At 41.6% G+C, this 19,407-nt stretch overlaps 2 protein-coding genes across 3 annotated transcripts in view; one reads left to right on the forward strand and one right to left on the reverse strand.

Annotated features, from left to right (window-relative positions):
- LOC139588964 (transcriptional regulatory protein AlgP-like) overlaps positions 1–19,407 on the forward strand; it is a 296,504-nt gene that overhangs the window by 88,491 nt on the left and 188,606 nt on the right. The gene's annotated exons all lie outside the window — the stretch shown is intronic.
- The window catches only part of DAPK1 (death associated protein kinase 1), an 83,758-nt gene continuing 81,259 nt past the window's right edge, over positions 16,909–19,407 (reverse strand). For both annotated transcript variants that reach the window (XM_071424822.1, XM_071424823.1), the window contains exon 26: positions 16,909–19,304. In XM_071424822.1, the coding sequence (XP_071280923.1) occupies positions 18,072–19,304 (1,233 nt within the window). In that variant the 3' untranslated portion in view covers positions 16,909–18,071. The remainder of the gene's footprint in view (positions 19,305–19,407) is intronic.

The following is a 19,407-nucleotide window of genomic DNA, read 5'->3' on the forward strand; positions in this document are numbered from 1 at the left end:
TCCCATTGGTTCTGGGAACCACCAGGGCTACCTCACATTTCTCAAACAACCTTCCTAAGTCAAGAAAATCTGCAAGTTTCAAATGAATCATAGTGAAGCACACAGGGCCTTACCGTGCATCCTAATGTAGGCTGAGCTGAAAGTGTGTGAGTAAGAGTTTTGTGTAAGAGTTTTGTTAGGTAGGCAATGCAGTATAAATGGTGAGATTCACACTTGTCCTACTTCCATTCCTTTAGTCAGATCATCAGTACCTTGTGCTTGTTTTTTCCCTTGACAATATAAGACCAAGGGCACCATATCATCCACGAGTCTATTTCCCTGCTGTATCTTTTGATGAAATCTTGTATCTTGTGATTAGCCATCACGAGTCAGGTGTGAAAGGGAGAAATCTCCAACTTGCCTGGAAGGCAGCTTTTTCAGAGGAGAGAAGAAACCAAACCAGAGCCTCTGCTGGGGGAAAGCCAGGGAGACCACAGCTGCCACAAACCAGTGCTTGGCAGCTGCACTGCAGTGTTCCCTGATCTGAGCATCTATAGCTCCAATCTGGCACAGCTTGCCAAGTGAGGATGGGAAGAGATACAGAGAGAAAAGAATGAACAGGAGACAAAAGTGAGTCCCAACATAAAGAAAATGCATTGGTTCTGCCCTTACACTACTTTTTCTGCCATCCATGTTGACATCTATCTCCACAGCTGCTCTCTCATTTATTTGCAAAAGATCCCATAGATACCTCTGTGTTATTACTGAAGTCTGATGGATTCTTGGAATTGATGAACTGTAGCTTAGAAGAACAATTCCTATGTAAAGAAACTGAAGTATGCTGAAGTAAATGGGCAGTGGAATATCCTTGCTCCTACGGAGCTCAAGACTTTGCCCTGCAAGCAGACATCCTACAGACAAAGAAGGAGGCAAAGGCAGGATGAGTTTTGCTTTTCTCTTTGGCTGTTTCTGATTAGGTAAAGTCTGGGGTAAGTGAAATTGCTAAAGATTGAGCATCCTGAGACTGCCAGGTGTGATGTGACAATGTGCTTCTCATCAGTAGCAGAAACTGACAATGACAATAAACATCAGTAGTTTTCCTAAGAAAGCCTCTTAGAAAAGCAGTTAAGATGAAAGAATCATCACTAAACATCAATATATTGCCTGAGTATGCAATTAGTATTATTATTGTGTATTATTGTGTATTAAAGTGTATTATTCAATACACTTTTAAGAGATAGAAGACTTTCCCATTTCTGTGGATGGCATTTCTACAACACTTGGCAGGAACCTCCAGTCATTTTCTGAAGACACTGAAAAACCATGCCTCGTATTATTATCCACAGAAATGGTCTCATATAATTCTGTCAATTCACATTTTATTCACATGAATAAAATACACACACACATGCACACACATACAAACACACACACTTTTGAATGTTTGCAGGACTAAACCCTAAATACCTAAGCTCTCTGCTTCAGTGGGATGGAAGAATTATTTTTTTCTGCTCGGGGAATAGCTGATAACACTAAGTCTTTTATGCTCTTGTAATGCGCTGCATCATTTTTTTCCCCAGCACTGTACTAAATTTCAGGAAGACTAAAATAAAAAACTAATTATAGAGCACATATATGCAGTCTACTAAGTAAAGTGTCTTTTAAGAGTGTATAATTTAAGACAGTATTTCTCAGAAGACTAAATGGAGAGTAACCTGACATTTTTTGACACCTGACTTGAGAAATTAACATATTTCAAAGAGTTGTGTAAGCAAATTTTATACTATGGAGGCCAAGTGGAACTGTTAAGAAATTTTCTTCCTGTCCCAAAGCTACTGTGAAGACCACACAGCAGCTTTTGCCAGGGTTACTTTCTGCAATGAAGTGTACGAGGATCACTAGTGTTTTGCTTCAACCTGTACAAGTGTGTATGTATCTATCTCCAGTGTCCAAAAGGTCCATATTGAGGGTTTAAATTAGCATCACAAGCTGAACATTTTCTTCAGGCAAGAGTTGATGAAGCTATGCCACTCACAGATGAGATTAGCAGTCACATTACTTGTACATGGAAACCGGCGGGGTTAGGGCAGAAGATCAAAGCTGCTGTTTTACATAGACCTTCTTATGGCTTTTATTTTTTCTTCACATGTCTTTGAGCCTTGCTTTACGCTTTCTTGTCTTACTGTCTCTGTTAAGTTTTCTTTTGTTGCTGGAATAATTTGATTTCTTTGGAGATTCTCAGACTGGAATAGATGTGTTTGGTTTGTTGCCTGTCCCCCTTCTCTTTGACTCAAAAGCCATCCCCCTGTGCTGTAAACATTCCTGCAAACCTTTCCTTTCCTTCTTCTCATGTTGTTGCCCAGGTCTCTTTCTACATAGAGGAGGTAACTGAAAGCACTCAGCAGAAGATGGAGTGGAGAGTAGTGTCCTCTATAGTGTGTTCTTTGGCACTGAGCCTGGTCAGAGGGGTACATCCACACACCACTATCATGGGCAGATAGGGTTCCTAGAATGCATGATCAAGAAAGGCATTTCCCTTTGAGAAACAACTCTCAGACTCTTCTTGCTGCTGCAGAAGCAGCATGTGCCTAGATGCATTCTTATCCAACCAAGACTTCACACAGATGTTTAAAACTGTGCAGCAGGAGCCCTGCTAGCACAGTAACTTTAAATGCATGTGCCCACACATGACTTACTTGGCTAGCAGCTATTGCAAATGAAACTAGTTTTGCCAGTAGCTTGGGTCGACATAGTCTTTTTCCCATTAAATAGGTCACAATGTTGTTTTTTGATTTGTGCTCTTGTTTACCGGATTCTTATTGTGGCTGACAGCCTGAAGGCACGGTGTTGCAAAGGGAGAGTGGGATGGCTGGAGGTCTGATGAGAGATGTGTCCCTCTTGTTGCAATGCCCTCTGTATCTCCCCAGAAGCCCCTGTACAGACAGACAGGAGGTGAGAGAGAGGAGGAGATGGGGTCAGGGCGAGCTTTGCTATGCAGTTTGATGATTGTGAAATGCTGTGTCCCCGAGCAGAGACTTGAGTCAGTGCAGCAGTGCACGCCAGGGTCTCCCTGCACCAGACACCTCCCCTTATTTTACCAGAATGCATTGCACACAGGCTGTGCAGGAAATCGGATGTAATAGATTTGTGGTTATATTGCGAAAAAAAAAAAAAGACTGCGTGAAATCAGCATGTTTGTTTATCTTATGGAATGGTCATATGAGAGAGCCCTCACCTTCTTTCACTGGTAAATTGCACAGATTGTGCCTCCAAGGGTGATGAGAGACAAAACCAAGACCATCTCTCTCACCTCTCAGCTGCAAGTGTGCTGTCAGGAATCAAGGAAGAATTGTAAAACAGCCAAACAAAGGAGGAATTTGGCAATGGCCATTTTGAAATAAACCTGTTTGTGACAAGCAGTGACTGTGGCAATATTTACGCTATGATTCATACCAAAGTGCAGCACCTGAAGTTCTAGTCTGGATGACTTTTAGGATAGAACCAGCAGCAAATACTATTTTAACGTTTAATAATGAGCAAGCAAGTATCAAAGCCGCTCTTGGCTCTGGAACTGTACTGATTTAGAGTAGTGTAAGAGCTGGCTGGAAGCATCTGCACTGCCAGGTGCATGTTACTTGTAACCACCTATCTCTCTGTATTCACTTTCAGTCTCTCTTCTCTTTTATGTGACAATTTCTGTTACAAGAAACTCTTAGCTTGCATATATCACATTAGAGCCCTTTGAGGATGCTCTCAGAAAGTCCCTTACACTGCCTCCCACTCCTCATTGATGAAAAGACTGAACCTGCATCTATGCTAAAGGGCCACCAACACTGCCTGTGTCTTAAGCTGCAGGCAGCTCCTGGAAGCCTCCTTACAAAGAGATATAGGCATGTTATTCTCTCAGTGCTACTGGATAAACAAACTGCTACAGCCAGGAAGACATCAGAGATGCTTTGTATGCCTGGTTATTGATGCTGTCAAAAGGCAGTTTTTAGAAACTCAGCAAATTCCAGTGGACACCAGTGGGAGCTCCATGTTTTTACACTACAAAAACAGCTCTTCTGAGGGAATCAAAAAGTCAGGTTCCTATTTCTTTACAGAAACTCAGCTTCAGAATATGAGACTGTTCTTCCTCTCCTGCCCTAATAATATTGATAAATACCTGGTGAGAGAAAAAGCCTGTCTTACTGGCTGTCTTACCAGGGGAAAATGAGATTAGAAAAGGGGGTGTCTACAGATTACTTCCACCAAGAAGATCTTTGCTTCCAACAAAATCTTCAACATTGGACTTCTCAGTTTAGTCCTCAAAGGTACTTAGTGGGTTTTTCCTACCTAAAGTACTTATGCAGGGAAGTATCTTCACACAGGCTGGTTGGGTGACTCTGCTTAGCATTACTTGTTCTCTTAGTTTTTCCCTGTACTTAACTATTGAAGCTAGTTTTAAACAGTTTAAAGAAAACACCCATAAACATTTAAGCAGGAAAAAAATTAAGAAAACCCACAGTTTTTAAAACAGAAAAATGACTGATCTAGAGCCTGGAAGAACTGCTTACGTGACAAATCTGCTTGCTTACATTTTGACTTCTCACCTGTCTCTAGTTTTTCACTTGGAGGAATTCTTTGTGGGAAATGCAGGCACAGAAAGCTTCCAAGGCCTTGAGCATACAAGCTCAGAGATAGAGATGGATACAGTGTTTGACCTTAGACCTTGGAGAAGGCTTGAAGGTTTAGAATAGACTAAAATTAGAACAGAGATTAAATAAGAATAAAGATTTGTAGTTTAAGCAGAAATATGTTTTAAGCAAGTAGATATAGGCCTCATATAAGAGAATGAATATGCTAAGCAAGGTAGTAGAATACAATTAAAGTTTAGCAATAGAACTTGTTATAGAGTTGATAAAAAGTAGATACAGCAGTAAGTTTTGTAGAGTTATATGATTGGATAGAAAAAGTAAAATGTAGCAATTAACGATTGGTCATGAAGGTGCTAGCGAGCTTTGTGGAATTTCAGAATAAGAAATTTATGAAAGACATTGTAACTAGAATTATAATGGCTTCTGATACAAGGCTTCTAATGTGATTATTCCATGAGACTGATTTTGAAATAAACCATCTTTTAAATGGCTCTTCAGTCGACTCCGTCTTTCTTTATCCTGAACATTTCTTGTTTCTTTTCATTTCCATTTCAGGTTTATGTCTTTTAAGTCATTGCAAATGTATTTCATATCCTAGCTAGTGTATTTTTTTAATTGCTGGAGAGGTAAAAGTTGTACCTCTGCACTTCGGAAGCGGGCTGAAAGGCTGCTGTTATCTACATCTGAAGCAATGACAGATCCTTTGCCTGTCATGAACTGGACACCTTTTCCCCACAGCACAGCCCAGTCCTTTCTGCTTATTTATTTTGATGGGTCTGTATATTTGCTTTATACCTGAGGAGGAAATAATTCACAAATTCAGATTTCCAGAGCCGTAATAAATTAATGTAAATAAAAGTAAATAACAGACAAAACATACATGTTAATACGATTACAAATAGCTTTCTGTACTCCTTTTTATTAGAGACACAAAGACTTAGAGACACAAAGACTCTGGAAGTTGTAAAAATCAATACCATCCTCCATTCACATGAAGTGTCACTTTCCCAATCTGCCTATCTTCCCCACTATGCAGAAAACATCTGAGGACAGGGAAAAATGTGAGGATGATGCATCATTAGTAAGTCTGCAGCTGATACTGTTACACAAAAAATGCCTTCTTCCCAGCAAGCAGGATCAAATTGTGAGAAGAGAGGTGCTGTAAGTTCTTTACTAAGAAAACGTGGACCACTCAGAGAATCAGTTCACTCTAATCTACAGAAACAGTTTAGCTGTGACACTGTCCACAGTCTGGTATCCAGCTGCAATACCTGGGAAACCCACCATCCAAAAGCAAGCCTTAATCCTTGGTCACACCTGACCTGGTATCAGGGTCCAAGGTGGCTGACCTCTGCTCTAGCTCTCAGGGTGTGGTGGTGCCTTTCTCGGAAGGCTGTTCCTGGAGCATGGTCCCTGCAGACACCTGGGGCCATGTGCCAGCCTCAGCATGGCAAACCCCGCTGCTTTGAGAGCAAAGAGTGAACAGATTAAATGAAGACTGTTCTTCAGAAGCAGGATCACAGAACATCCCTTAAATTCATCAGGGATTTGTTCAAATACAGGAAGATGCTTTCTGACTCACTGACAGAACTAGCATGATTTGTTGGCTTATTTTTTTAATGGATAATTGAACCCAGACTGAGTGATGTAGGTTCAGGTCTTGAAACCACCAGTGGTATTGGTTTGCAATAAATGGAAAACTGAATCTTGCTCAACTTATAACAGTACTTTGAATTTAAAATTAAACTTGCTTGTTATATTGGCTTAGGAAGCAACATTTACAGCAGCTGCTGCCTATCTATAAAAGCATGTGTTTTTTCCCTTTTCTCTTCAGACCAAAAGGAAAATAACAAATCCAAAAGCCAACAGACTAAAAATATCTGATGGATATAATGAAAAAGATGAAGGGGAACAGATGACACACAGATGAGTTTTGCTTAAAAATGTTTAATAGTGAGTAGTACTGCATTTCTTCTTCATGTTCTGTGCCTTTTCATCCACACCTCCATCTAGCCTCTCTCCTGCCAGTGCTTGTTTTGTCGCAGCATGTAAAGTCCAGGCCCTGTTGAAGCAGAGTGGCAATGGCTCACATCTGCTCAGGTCCTGCACCTGTGACAATGCTGCAGGACGTGCACAGCCTACATAGCTCTCAGAAGCTTAGCAAAAGTAATGGTCATTTGAAAGCCCAAGAGCTTCTGCAGCACTGAGACTTGAACTAGTTTCAGAAACATTCCCTCAGCTGAGCTGCAGCCCAGCCCTTGCAGGCAGGGCAGGACTGTCAGCACACCACAAGAGAGCTGGGTTGAGGAAGGACTCTGCAATGTCAGCACAGGAATCCTGTGGCGCAGGCACAGACGAGCATAGAAATCCGAGAGCACAGAAAACTTCCTTTTCCTTTTTTCAGTACTAACCCTGCCTTCATCACCAAATGGACCAGAATTAGCTGTACCCAGGAGCTTGAGGAGAGAAGGAAAGGGCTGTGGATGTCACTCTCCATTTTCTAACAGGAGTAACCTGGTACTGAAGAGAGCGCCGTGAGTCAGGAGAGGTCAGTCCCACAGTGCTGCATTTGTGGTGCTCTCCTCTCCAGAGAAGGTGCAGCTGGTACTCAGGGCTTGCCTTCCTGTTTGAACATTCTCCAGGGTACAGGCTTTCCCAGCTCACATCTGCTAGTGTTCCTGGATTTGGGATAGCTGCTGTTTCCCTGGAAGTGGGTAGAGGACTGTTTTATATTCTGCCAAGAGCCACTGGCATCTAGACAGTTTAACCAGAGCTTATAGAAATACTTTTAGCTAAAACAAATACTGAAGTTAAACCTTTATATAGTTTGAAAGTATTTAAGGGTGTCGTTTACCAAGCAGTTCTGTCTGATTTGAACCAGGATTAGTGCTGAAAAAAAGACATTCTGGCCCTTCCCTCTTCTGTCAATTCTCATTTCTGCTCTAAGCTGTAGCAGCAAGCTCATTGGGCTGCAAACAATGCCCTCAAAGCCAAGCGACAGCTTCTTCCTGCTGGATGAGTGAGCTGAACTGGCTGAGCATGCCAGGTATTAGTATGCACCCAAAAGACTGCAAAGCAAGGGCGGATAGGACAGGTCTTCCCCTTCTAGTGCAACACCGCATTAGATTAATTTAAGAAACCCAGGAAAAATGAATGATCAAAATTTACAGTGTTGGGACTAGAGTGCTGACTAATGGCAGAATCTGGTTAAAATCTCTTCTGTCGCAGGCTAGGCAGAGATTCACACCCAGCAGAATCTAATACACCTAGCCTTACATATACAGATCCTTTAAAAACTCTCTATTACTCCCTCTCCATTTTTGCCAAAACATTCTGGAGTAAAGTAAAACTCAAAAGTAGAAAAAAACAAAACATGAGAATCACAGAAGTTGCTGCAACAGAGTACCTAACTGCTGCCATCTGTCCTGACTCCAGCTGTAAACACACATGCACTCTCACACCAACACCAAACAGGAGACGTCAGCCTTGGTCACATTTGCTGATCAGTTGCCAGCAGTCTCCTGATCAAAACACATGGACTAAGGCTTTGAACTGTGGCTATCATCCAGAAGAGCACCTGCTCCTCTCTGCCCCAAACGTGTAGTTATGGTAGCTGCAGCATGCTTAGTTTTGTTTACTGTTTCCCACTAACTACACTTTTACGGGACAGCAGCTTAGGTAAGCTGAACACAGCACCTACTAAGCTGGCAGAATTAGACTCCCTCTTGCAATCAGCCTAAAGGGACTCTGTCAGAACTGGACGTACAGGGCTCTCCAGGAAACCATACCAGAACGTGGGCTGGCTTTAGAAAGAGTGGCTTATCTTACTTTCCAAGTGCCTTGTTTACCCGGACTGCGGATGAACAAGGGCCTCTGTTTCCCAAGACTCTTTCTGCATTATGGGGAGTAATGGACTTGTCATTGCCCCCAGCTGCCATTTAAAACTGTCTCTGCTCCCTGCAGAAAGCAGTGTAGATGTTTTCCAAAGGCAAGTGTCATTTTCTAGTCTGATTATTTCAACACTTAATTATTCCATTCCCACTCCCCATGGAGTTAGAATTGGCTTGCTGGAGCTGGCAATCACAGGTAGGCTTCAGGGAGCAGAGATTAAGAGAAGCACATCTGGCTTCCAAGATTTGAAACTGTTGCTGTAATTCGATGCCCTGATGGATTAGAAACTGGAAGGAAGGACTACAGCTATTTATGATACAGCAAGGCTACACAGCTTGTGAAATTTGTTCCTCATGCAAGAACATCAACCTTTTTTTGACCCTAAACTCTGACTTCAGTCCTTAGCATCTGAACACTGCACCTTTGATCAACAGCTACTAGTACATAATATTCCCAAGCATCAACAAGGTTGAGAAGCCAGATAATTCACACACTTCCTTCTTTTTCACATTCCCATTCTACCTTCAACACCAGTTTCCTTCCATAGAATTAATAGAAAAAGCAGGAGATGACAGAGAATATTGAATAAAGTCCCTCTTAAGGGTTACACTGCAGCCCTCCTCTCCCCACAGGGGCATCCAAGCCAGTCCCTTTGTCATGTCACCTACTGCATCTCTGCCCATCAGGAATAAGACAGTGATATTCCTGGCTGATGCTGGGAAATGTGAGGACACAACATGTCATCTGAACTTCCCTCTACCATAATACTGTGGAATACTATGGCTGTGGCTTTAAATATGTTTTACTATATAACATGATTTGGACAACACTTCTCATCAACAGTGGGACTGATTCAAACACTAATAAGAGGAAGGACATCCTCGCAATTAAGCATGTGTCAGCTGAAAACTAAGTGGCAGAGGCAGTTTAATAACCTTGCACCACACCCCGCCTGATGGCAACAGAGCATTCAAAAAATCCCTGTTGTTGGCAGTGCTAATAAAGGCCTTGTCAGAATTACAAACATGACACAGTATGTCTCCAGCTGGGAGTTTTAAGTGCTGGGAAGCACCCTCTGGTCCACAGTAAAGAGTCTTCTGCTGGGCACACAGAGGAAACACTTCTACCAAGCAGAGGAGGCAGAAATCAGACTCTCTTGGCATGAAAGACTGTGCTCTTGGACAATATTTACAATGAGCAATTCCAGCCCAATTTCTTAGTTGTCTTGTTTCACAATATAGCCAAAATCACTTACACTACAAGATTCCCAAACTTCATTATGTTTCCTAGATTTGAAAAAGACAAATTAATTCACCTGGGAGATAAGTTTTAAAAGTGGAAACTACAGTAAGAGAATTCAGAGAGCTTCTTGTTACAACTAAAATTACTGTATATGCAACTAATCTGCTTCCCAAAATTGTCTTTAGCACTGTTTGCACACTTAACTTTTTGAGGTTAACCTCAGCACTGGCATAGAAATGTAAACCCTTGAGCTGGCTGAGATTAGGTCAGCAGATCAGTTTCTCCAAGCTACAAATGGAAATTGGCTTTAGCTCATGCCAAATATGGCTCTGGGCCGGGTGGATGTTAATAATAAGGTTGCAGTGGCATAACAGTCTTCATGCACGCTGTGTACGTGTGGATGCAAGGCTCTAAATTCCTCTTAGGGAAGGTGGTCTTCCTTCACTCTCTGCTGGGGCAGGGAGAGCGGGGGCTGAGGGCTGCAGCGGGCCTGCCCAGGCCGTTCTTCCTCCCCTCCCACAGCGTGCCGGGAGCGCGGCTTCGGCAGGAAAGCCCCAGCAGCTGTCCCCACCCCACACACCGAGGGTGTCACTTTGCCTCCCCCTCTCCAGTGGGAAGGTGTTGGGAAGCACTGTCTGTGGGAGCCCCCCCGGCCCCTTCTCTTGGCCCTTGTTCTGGACTGGTGCAGGGCATGGGAAGGTTGCCATAGTGCCTTTGTCTGGGAAGCCATGTGGGTGTGACCTCTGGGGAGCATCTGCCCTCTTGTTTGTGTTCTTCCTGAGGGTGAGTACATTTCTGTGGGTAAAACACCTTGTTCTCTTGGTATACTTTTGGTATTCATTTTCTTGTTACTGCGTGTTTCCACTCCATTGTTTTTTTCATTCAGGAAATTGTTATCTCAGCCCATAGCCTCTGCCTTTGTCCCTCTCTTATTGGAAGCTTCGGAGGTAAGGGGAGTGGTTTATTTGGGTTTAATTTCCTGCTGGTGTTAAACCACCACCACTTCTGTCTGTTATGCAAAGGCGCGCTGAAGTCATGACTCCACTGTGGTAGATGTGTATCAAGGAGTTGTGGCTTCAGAGTTTTTTGTAAAACTTGTAGGAGTTTTTTAATACCAGATTTTGAAACTAATTTTTCTAACAACAGAAACAATTTGCATATTACTTCACTTACCAGTCAAGGTAACAGTTGGCAGAAAAGTCTCTTTTAGGAGATTATGGACAATGTCTCTTTTTCCGTTGGAGAAAACTTTTCAAGATTTCATTGAAACACATTAAAAACAATGTGCATCAGAGATGATGATAAATATTTGCTGAAAACAAGTATTTTCCAGCAATTTTTATATATATTGTTTTCACTTCTAAAAATAAAAAGGTGTAGTCCAATGAACTGTGAAAGAGGCAGGAATGTTCCCCTTAGTGCTTAATGTAGTAGTACAACTACACACAAACATCAAACTTGAGTTTAGTGAGACCTCTTTGTGATTATGAAGTCTGCCCCTGATCTCACTGGTCGAATGTGAAAGATGCTTTAAGTCTAGCACACCATAAAGAAAAACATAAAACAGTTGGACCTCTATTCTCCTCACCAGATGCCATATTTTGGTATTTGCAGGTATATCCATGGGAAATTCAGAGGTCGCATGCACACTGTGCAGCTGAATTTTGCTGGAGTTGGGCACATGGTTGAGCTGGTGGTAGAAAGAGGCCCTTGGGACTATCATATTTATCTAACAAGCACCCAATGCACTCACTTTGACCTGTGCTCTCCTGTGCAATGCCTGGTTCACCTGGTGCCACAGACAGTGTTTCTCATGAGTGATGTAGCACTCCTTCCTGCAGTGAGCATTTAAAGCATAATGGTGGGTCTGATAAGGGAATTGTGAAAATACTATGCTAGCTTGGAATACTGAACAATTAAATAACTGAACATCCTTACAGAAGATGAATGTATAAAACAAGGCAGAATTTCTCTTTGGCATGCTTTTCTTTGGTGACTGTGAGTTCTGTAGAGCTTTCCTAGCCACGATAGTAAGAAACAGGAAAACTGCATGGTGCTAAGTCACAGCTGGGGAGGTTGTTCTTCCTGTAAGTCTCCTTTACCTTCTGCTGAAGAATATTCTCCCTATTTTGCTAAGTACAAACCAACAGTATGTCTTGGAGAATGAATGGCAAATGGGAAGTCACATGGTAGCTTTGTATTCATGTATTCATATCTGTCCTTTAAACCCAAATTGGCACCCGATTAGGTTCCTTCTGTATTTTCCCAGGATGGCAGCAAAAAGTGATTTGCAAAACATTTCTCCAGCAGGTATTATTACCTGGGATAAAAAGGCCTGGAAACCTTCCTCTTTCCATTAGCACTTGCAAGCTTTGTGCCTTGATTCATTTCTTGAAGCCTACATGGAAACTGTGCTAATCCATCAGTTTAAACATTCATGCAGCCCCTTTCTGAGCTTCTATAAGCAGATTGATACTGCAGATGATGCCTCTGAAACCTGTACTGGTACCTGATACCAGATCTAGCAGCTGCAAGTGATACTTCCTTCTGACTGTAAGCAACTGAGGAAATTTAGCCCATCCTATCTGATTCTAATTTGGTTATGGTGACTCACCTCCATACATGTTTTCCAGGGTAATTGTTACAACATTCTCTAGCTGGCAACACAATCCCCAGGGGTCTGTAGAAAATTTTTATTTTAAGTGTTCTAATTGTAGAGGATGGTGGGTAATTTCTTAAGTACAGCCAAATCTGAGTCAAATCCTAGGTATCAGGTGTTATTGGGAAACACTTCTAAAGAAATATCTTTCCTGCTTTTTCTGCAGATACATACCTTAGGAATGATGAAATAATCCATACTGTAGGCTTAGGAGAGTAAGATATGTTTCTGACCTACAACTCATCTGGACCTACACTGATTTTCATATGCACTGACACATTTCCTTTGGCACAAAATTCCAGACTTGTACTTGTTGTTTTTCCAGTAATAAAAATTTTGGCTTAGCACTAATTGATTGCACTCAGCGCTCCGCAGAATACTTTTTTATCACATTTGCAGCTAATAGAAAGATGTAAAAATCGTACAAAGTTATAGAGCTTTGTAGGTAAATTTAGTGATAGCAGGATTTGCTGCTAACCTTCTCTCTGTGCTTCTTTTGCTTAGCTGATGGCTACATCTGTTTTGACTTGTAAGCAGTCCTGTGTAGGGGGTCTGAAAGTGAAGCTGATTCATCTTTCATGGAAAATGGACTAGTCAAACTATAATTCTTTGTGGCCAGGCTAAAAAAGTTGATTTTGCAATGCAATGAGCAGCTCAAAAAGTGAAGCACGGGATGACTCAAAGAGTCATGCACATGCTGTCTTTTAACATCAGCAGTCAGGCCCCTCTAATGCAAGAGCCTTCCCCTCTCTCCCATGCTTCTCTGACAGCAGTTTTGAAAAGCACAACTTCATCCTCCCCTCCCTGTGCACCACATGCTGGTGTCTCACTCAGTCCTTACTCATGCAGATGCCAACCCTCTCCCCCAGCCCTCCAGCCTTCAATTGCTGAGGTGCAGCAGAAGCATCCTGACTATACTTCCAACACATATAGTCCGGAAATAAACACATACTTCCAGTTACCTTCCAGATAACACAAATACTTCCAGTCCACATATAGTGTCCAGGTGTGTTACAGTCAGCTGTGACCGTGCCTGAATCCATAGGGAACATACCTTACCAAGCTGCATTCTGAATCCTGTGCAGATACAACAGAGAGTATATTCATGAGCCTGGACACGGAGCCACCAGACATGCCTAGACCATTGCAGCAGGTGCTACATTTCTGCAGGAGGAATATGTGTGGGCTCAGGCTGTCAGCATCTCTTTGCCAAGAAGTCCATGTAAGATGCAGCATGTCCAAGCATTCATTCCTGTTTGAGACCCCATTCTCACCCTGCCCTAAATTCTTCTTAGTCTTCCTCTCTGCCTTGTGTATGCGAGTGCATATTGGTAGTGTAGGTGTCCTAGGCTTGGTGACAGCAGGAGCCAGAGTTTGGGCAAGGTGGTCCAGGTCTGCCTTGTCTCAGGGCAGGCCAGTGAATTTTAAGCTACATCAAACTGACTCAGCAACATAATTGCTTTCTGAAAAAGGATCTGTAAATATGCACGTGTTGGATTTGGACCTCACCCAAAGTAGCCTGGCTGATGCAGAAATGCTAGGTCAGTTTGGTTAATGCAAAACCGAACCAGGTCCACCAAGATCCTCAGCTGGCTTTGAGGCAGCGTAGCTGCTGGTCCCACTGCTCCTGTGAAGCTTGGTGTAGCCATATAGAGGAATACCATCTGTTCCCTTCTCATCTGACTTTTGAAGACCCGAGTACTTCTACCTGCAAAATCTGAGTGGCTTGGCTGTAACCCTTTTGGATACCTCAGGCATTGTTTAAAACCAGTTTTCTTTCTCTTTCTCTACCCACTGCCTTGTCTTCTGAGTCAGACAATGCCTCAAAAGAAATGTGAGTGAATTAATTTTTCTTTTCTTTTTTTTTTTTGACACAGTGGTCTGAGTTTAACAAATAAAAAATCAAATAGAAATAAATTTCAATATTGATCACAGGGGTTTTACGCTAGCTTCAAAGATACTGCGATGCTCCATCTCCTCTGACTTAGCCAACAGCATGCTTCATTTACTTTTCTTGGAGTTACAATTTGGGCATTACTCCTCCATTTCATTGTCAAAGCTGAAATAGTGATGCAATTCAAATTGAGGCACCTGTTTTACATGATGCTGTAACACAGCATCTCTGCAATAAAAAGGTTGCAATGAATTAGGGAGGTAACTTCTCCTTTGAGGGAGGAGCACAGCCAACAAAGTTTTGGGGCCTGGAACTGGCTCCAGCACAGCCAGCTCTAAAAACTTCACTGTTGCTCTCTATAAAGACCTGACCATTTAGGAACTGGCTCCTTTCTAAACCTCCTGGCTCTGTCAAGCATGTGACATTTGGGAGTTTCTAAACTCTTGTAGTTTCGTAACTTTTTCAATCACTTGAATCCCAAAGGTCCTAAAACCTGTGACTCATGTTACCCTTGTCTCCTCATCCTTTTCAGGTGAGAAAAATCATATATATCCACCTCCACCTGAGGCTGTCTCTGGATGCCCTTGGCTACCTTAAAATCATTTGCATGTAACCACTGATCTCTTGTGGCTTTCTAAACTCAGCAGTTAGGTCAGTAACAAAACTTCTGAAAAGAGTACAACCAGTAACACCCAATAAAAACAGCCATACAAAGCACTTCTTTTATTCGATGCATGTTGCTGCATGCTGGGGAGAAATCACTGGAAAAATGGCCTGCACCAAAGTATTTGCTTCTTCCCTGTCTTCTTCAGAAAATTTCTTCAAGATTTGAATCTGAGTGCCAGTAGAATACTTTTCTAAACTGCAAGATAATCTGTAATGTCTCTTGGCCTTGAGCAGCAAACTTCAGAGTTTGTCTATATTATGGATTTTGAAGACAAAATGAAAATTGTCATTCATTGATTTATCCTCAAAATTATGTTTCAGCAGCTCTTCTCTGAAGCTACAAAAATGGTTACTGTCCAGCTTCATTTATTTCACTGTCAGGAGCTAAGCTCATCATGTTCCTTGCATGTACTATATGTTCTGTACACTTACCACTAAACTCTTTTTACTTTGCAAAGGTCTGCATTTTCTCCATTTATGGAGTGAGTCAGGGCAGGATCTGTGCATCTTTTAACTCAGTTCTAAAAACTGTAGAATGAAGCTCTGCTCCTAGTTGCATTCATAAAATGAAACAATTAAAAGCTAAGCAACAGAAGCGATGTTCATTTGTAACATCTGGCTAGCCTTTTTTTATCCCCAAATTGTCATCTAGGAAACAATTTTTTAAATTTTTTGATCAGTAGCACAGGATTTATAAGAAAGGAATCCAAAGCTATCCTGTGACTATGATTCACTTTCCTGAGCCTATTACCATGAAAACTGTAAATGATGCAATAGGCTGTGACTGCTAGTCAAAGGTTCATCATAGAGTCCACTAAGTAATTTATACTCCCAGGTCTACATTTTACAGTAAATGGAAGCAAGGAACTATGAGACATATGCTGTTGGGAGGGGAAAAACAAAAATAAAGTAAAGGAGTAGTTAATCAGTGTTGGTAAGTTGACCACACATCTCATGTGTGCATAAAGCATCTGGGTAGGTGGGCAGTGAGGAAACCTTTTCTGTTAGAAACCTGGGAAGTTTTATGACATGAAAAACACCCCTCCACTTACCAGAATCTGACAGAAGTACTGAACATGTCCGCAGCTGGAAGCTGAAATATGGTAGTGGCCATTAATTGACAGAGGTAAATACAGGCTGTGTAGAGCTGGGCTCTGCACTGGGCCACTTAGAGCAGCAGTGGGAGATGCTGAGCGCAGTTTGTCAGAAGCAGAATATCAAAACACAGACAGCTCAGAGTAGGACTGCTCATAAACCATACTTCTTATTGAGGACTAGACTTAAGAGGAATGGTTAACTATAGAGTCCAGCAATAGCTGGGACCTGGGGAAAGATTTAATTAAGCAAGGGTAAAATAGGCAAAGAAAGGCAGGGGAAAACAAGCATTAGCATTTTAAGAAGATCTCACTTAGATCCTTTGCAGCATACACAGGGCAGAGGTATTGTGCAAAGCTACCTGCAGAGTGTGCCACACCAAGACTGCAGCTATCAGGGAATAATGCTGAGATTTTAAATCAACAGCACCAGCAGAGTTCCTTGAGTGATGAGGGGATATTTAATGTAAAGGACAATTATTGCAGCACAAATTCTAATGCAGTGTCCTCTCTCTCTGCAGCACAGCATTATCTGGAGAATTCCTGATGACAGACTCACATTTGCTGTTTTGGTTTCCATTATGAAAAACCACAAAGGAAAAGATATGTAGCAAACTGCTTTGGCTTGCCATTTGTTAAAATGAATGCAGATTCTTCTGCTGTACAGGGACCACCTCTGCAATTAAAAAAACCCCATAAATATTCCTGCAGCATACTAAGAAATTCCCCTGAACTCAAACAGAAGGTTCCAAGAACTTCAGAAGGCAGGCATTGCCTCTCCTCAATTCTGACTGTAAAGAAAAGAAGTTTTGATACCCTTCAGCAACAGAATATGATCAACAAGGATGCAACAAGCAACAGTTTATTTGTAGAAAAATCCTTTAAAATTTACTACAATGTAAGATTAAGGAAAAAATAGTCTTAATATATATACATACAATATATATAAACAAACACATATCGCACCATGAAAATTACATGCTTTTTAGAACAGAGAATGGGTCATATTCCCTCATATCAATTTAAAAGTTATCACTGCAAGAAACCTTGCTTCCTTTTTTTTTTTTATCCCCATCAAAGTTTTCAAGTACAGGAAGTAAGTAATGCAGGATCTAATAGTAGAAAACCTTTGTTATACACAAATTACAACTGACAGCTAGACAATATTATTCTGCAGTATCCAACACTTGTATTTTTTGAACTCTATTGTAATGACATGAACTTTTACCTGAGGTGCATGGAAATAACAAAGCATGATAATTGGCAAGTTTAAGAGATTTTCACATTATGATTTGACTGTAATTGAAGTTGATTAGGTATCACACCTATACCTATAGTACTGGCACAAGAATGTTCTGCGTGAGTCATCACCAATGACTTAGAAGTGCAGGAAAAAATAATAGGCAAGCACCACTTGCAATGATAAGCATGCAGACAATTTAAGTGAAACAGAGGTAGCATGTTCTCGTAACTCCAGCAGGGTCATTCAAATCAACTGCACCCTCCCTCCTGCAAAAGGCACTCACTTTTTCAGCTAAAAACGATGCACTTAAGTTTGGTCAGATTGACCACAAATGGTGGAATTCTCTCATTACAAATATAAAAAGAATTAAGCAGAGGACACAGTGAAAAGGAAAAAAAAAAGAATGTAAGAAAGAGACACATAAGGTACTATGTGCTATTCCTCTCCCCCTACCTTTTAATGGGGAGAATTATATAAAACAGTTGCAGTACGTAATCTAAAAGTTAAGACTTTCCAGTTGAAATTGCAGTATTAAGCAGCACATTCTCAATCAGAAATAGTTCTAAACCACCAGAAGTACACCAGTCTTTTTAATAAAGAGCAACAACTCACAGTAAGGAGTAGAAAGTTTACACACAAAAAAAGGTGGTGCCAGAGAAGGATCCTCTGATGCAAAAGCTCATAAATTAGTATGCACTGTAACTTTTATATTGTGTCTTTTATCCTTTCTGCACTTTGAAAGGATATCCATGCAAAACACCTCCTCTTACCGTGACACTACAGAACTAATTGAGTTATAAGATGTGCCACTGTTGCAACTGGAGGCATAAGCCTCTTGACCATTAGCATCTAAATTAATTTTGAATACAGAAGATGCCTTCAGTAAGAAATCTGCTGCATCTCTGCGGCCTAATTCCCTCAGCTTAGACATTAGTGTCCCTACAGTGCTGTCAGGTGCATTACTCCATTCCTGCAGAAGGGCATGAACTGGGCTTGAAAGAAAGTAACTTTGTGTTCCATTATTTGTATTGTACTTTGCAACAAGATCAGGGAGGCCCAGGTTCATGGCAAGAAGGCACCAATCTTTGCCCATTGGATCAGGTGGATCCAAAAGTCGACTTAGTTTTCTCCTGGTAAGTAGATTGAGATCAGAAACATGAATATCCATTCCTAGGCTTCCCTGGGAGTAAACATCAAGACACCCAAAACACAGTATACTGCTAAAGCTCTCTTTATATCCCCCCATAGTGTTAGTTAGTGATGTCTCCTTTTGACTCTGTGCACGGAAGAAGTCTCTAGGCTGGTAGACCATTACTGGTTCATGATGTTCCCTCAGCTGCTGAGGACTAAGGTAATATTTCCCAGTCAGAAGACCTGGTAAGGTTGTTGCTATTAAGTTATCAATGGTGCTGCACACAGAATCCAGAAGTAAACAGCACTTGATCTTCTCTGTTTCCAGTCCTCTAACTTGAACCTCTATACCCTGCCCATGGTTGACCAGCAGCACTAAAAGCTCAGCTCCACGATTCATAATCTTTGATCCATTTACCCACAGACGTATATCAGCATCTCCCTCTGTGCTCTGCTGATGAATCCACCTGCAGAGATTCACCTGAACTTTATGAAAAATTCCACAAGGAAATGGGGTAAGATGTTCCACAGGAACTATTCTAACACCACCATAAATCAGCACTTCATCCTCCTCATCTGTCCAAGACCTGTGAAGATTGTCAGTCTTTATGAGAGCAGGAATATCCACCATTGCTCCACTGCTAAGGTCCCTTGCACAAATATCCATGGCATCCAAAATCTGTATCAGCTCTTCCACGTCACTATCTGCCACCAGACGCTGGATGTCCTCTATGGTGTACCGACCTCTATAGTGGTGGAGAGCTTTTGGGTTCTCCACTGACAGGATTTTTCCAAGGACATTAGAACAGAGCCAGCGAGGATCCAGAAGCACAACATCTTGGACAGTTTCGCTCTGCATAATGTTAATCTGTTTATAAATATGAAAGTTACTGTTTACATCTTGTGAAGTACAAGATGATAGCCCACATTCTCACCTTCCTAACAGACTGACCCGACAATTTGATTAAAAC

The sequence above is a fragment of the Agelaius tricolor genome, unplaced genomic scaffold (genome assembly GCF_023055355.1).
Source record: "Agelaius tricolor isolate 1412-34295 unplaced genomic scaffold, bAgeTri1.0.p SCAF_4, whole genome shotgun sequence".
Classification (NCBI taxonomy): Eukaryota; Metazoa; Chordata; class Aves; order Passeriformes; family Icteridae; genus Agelaius; species Agelaius tricolor.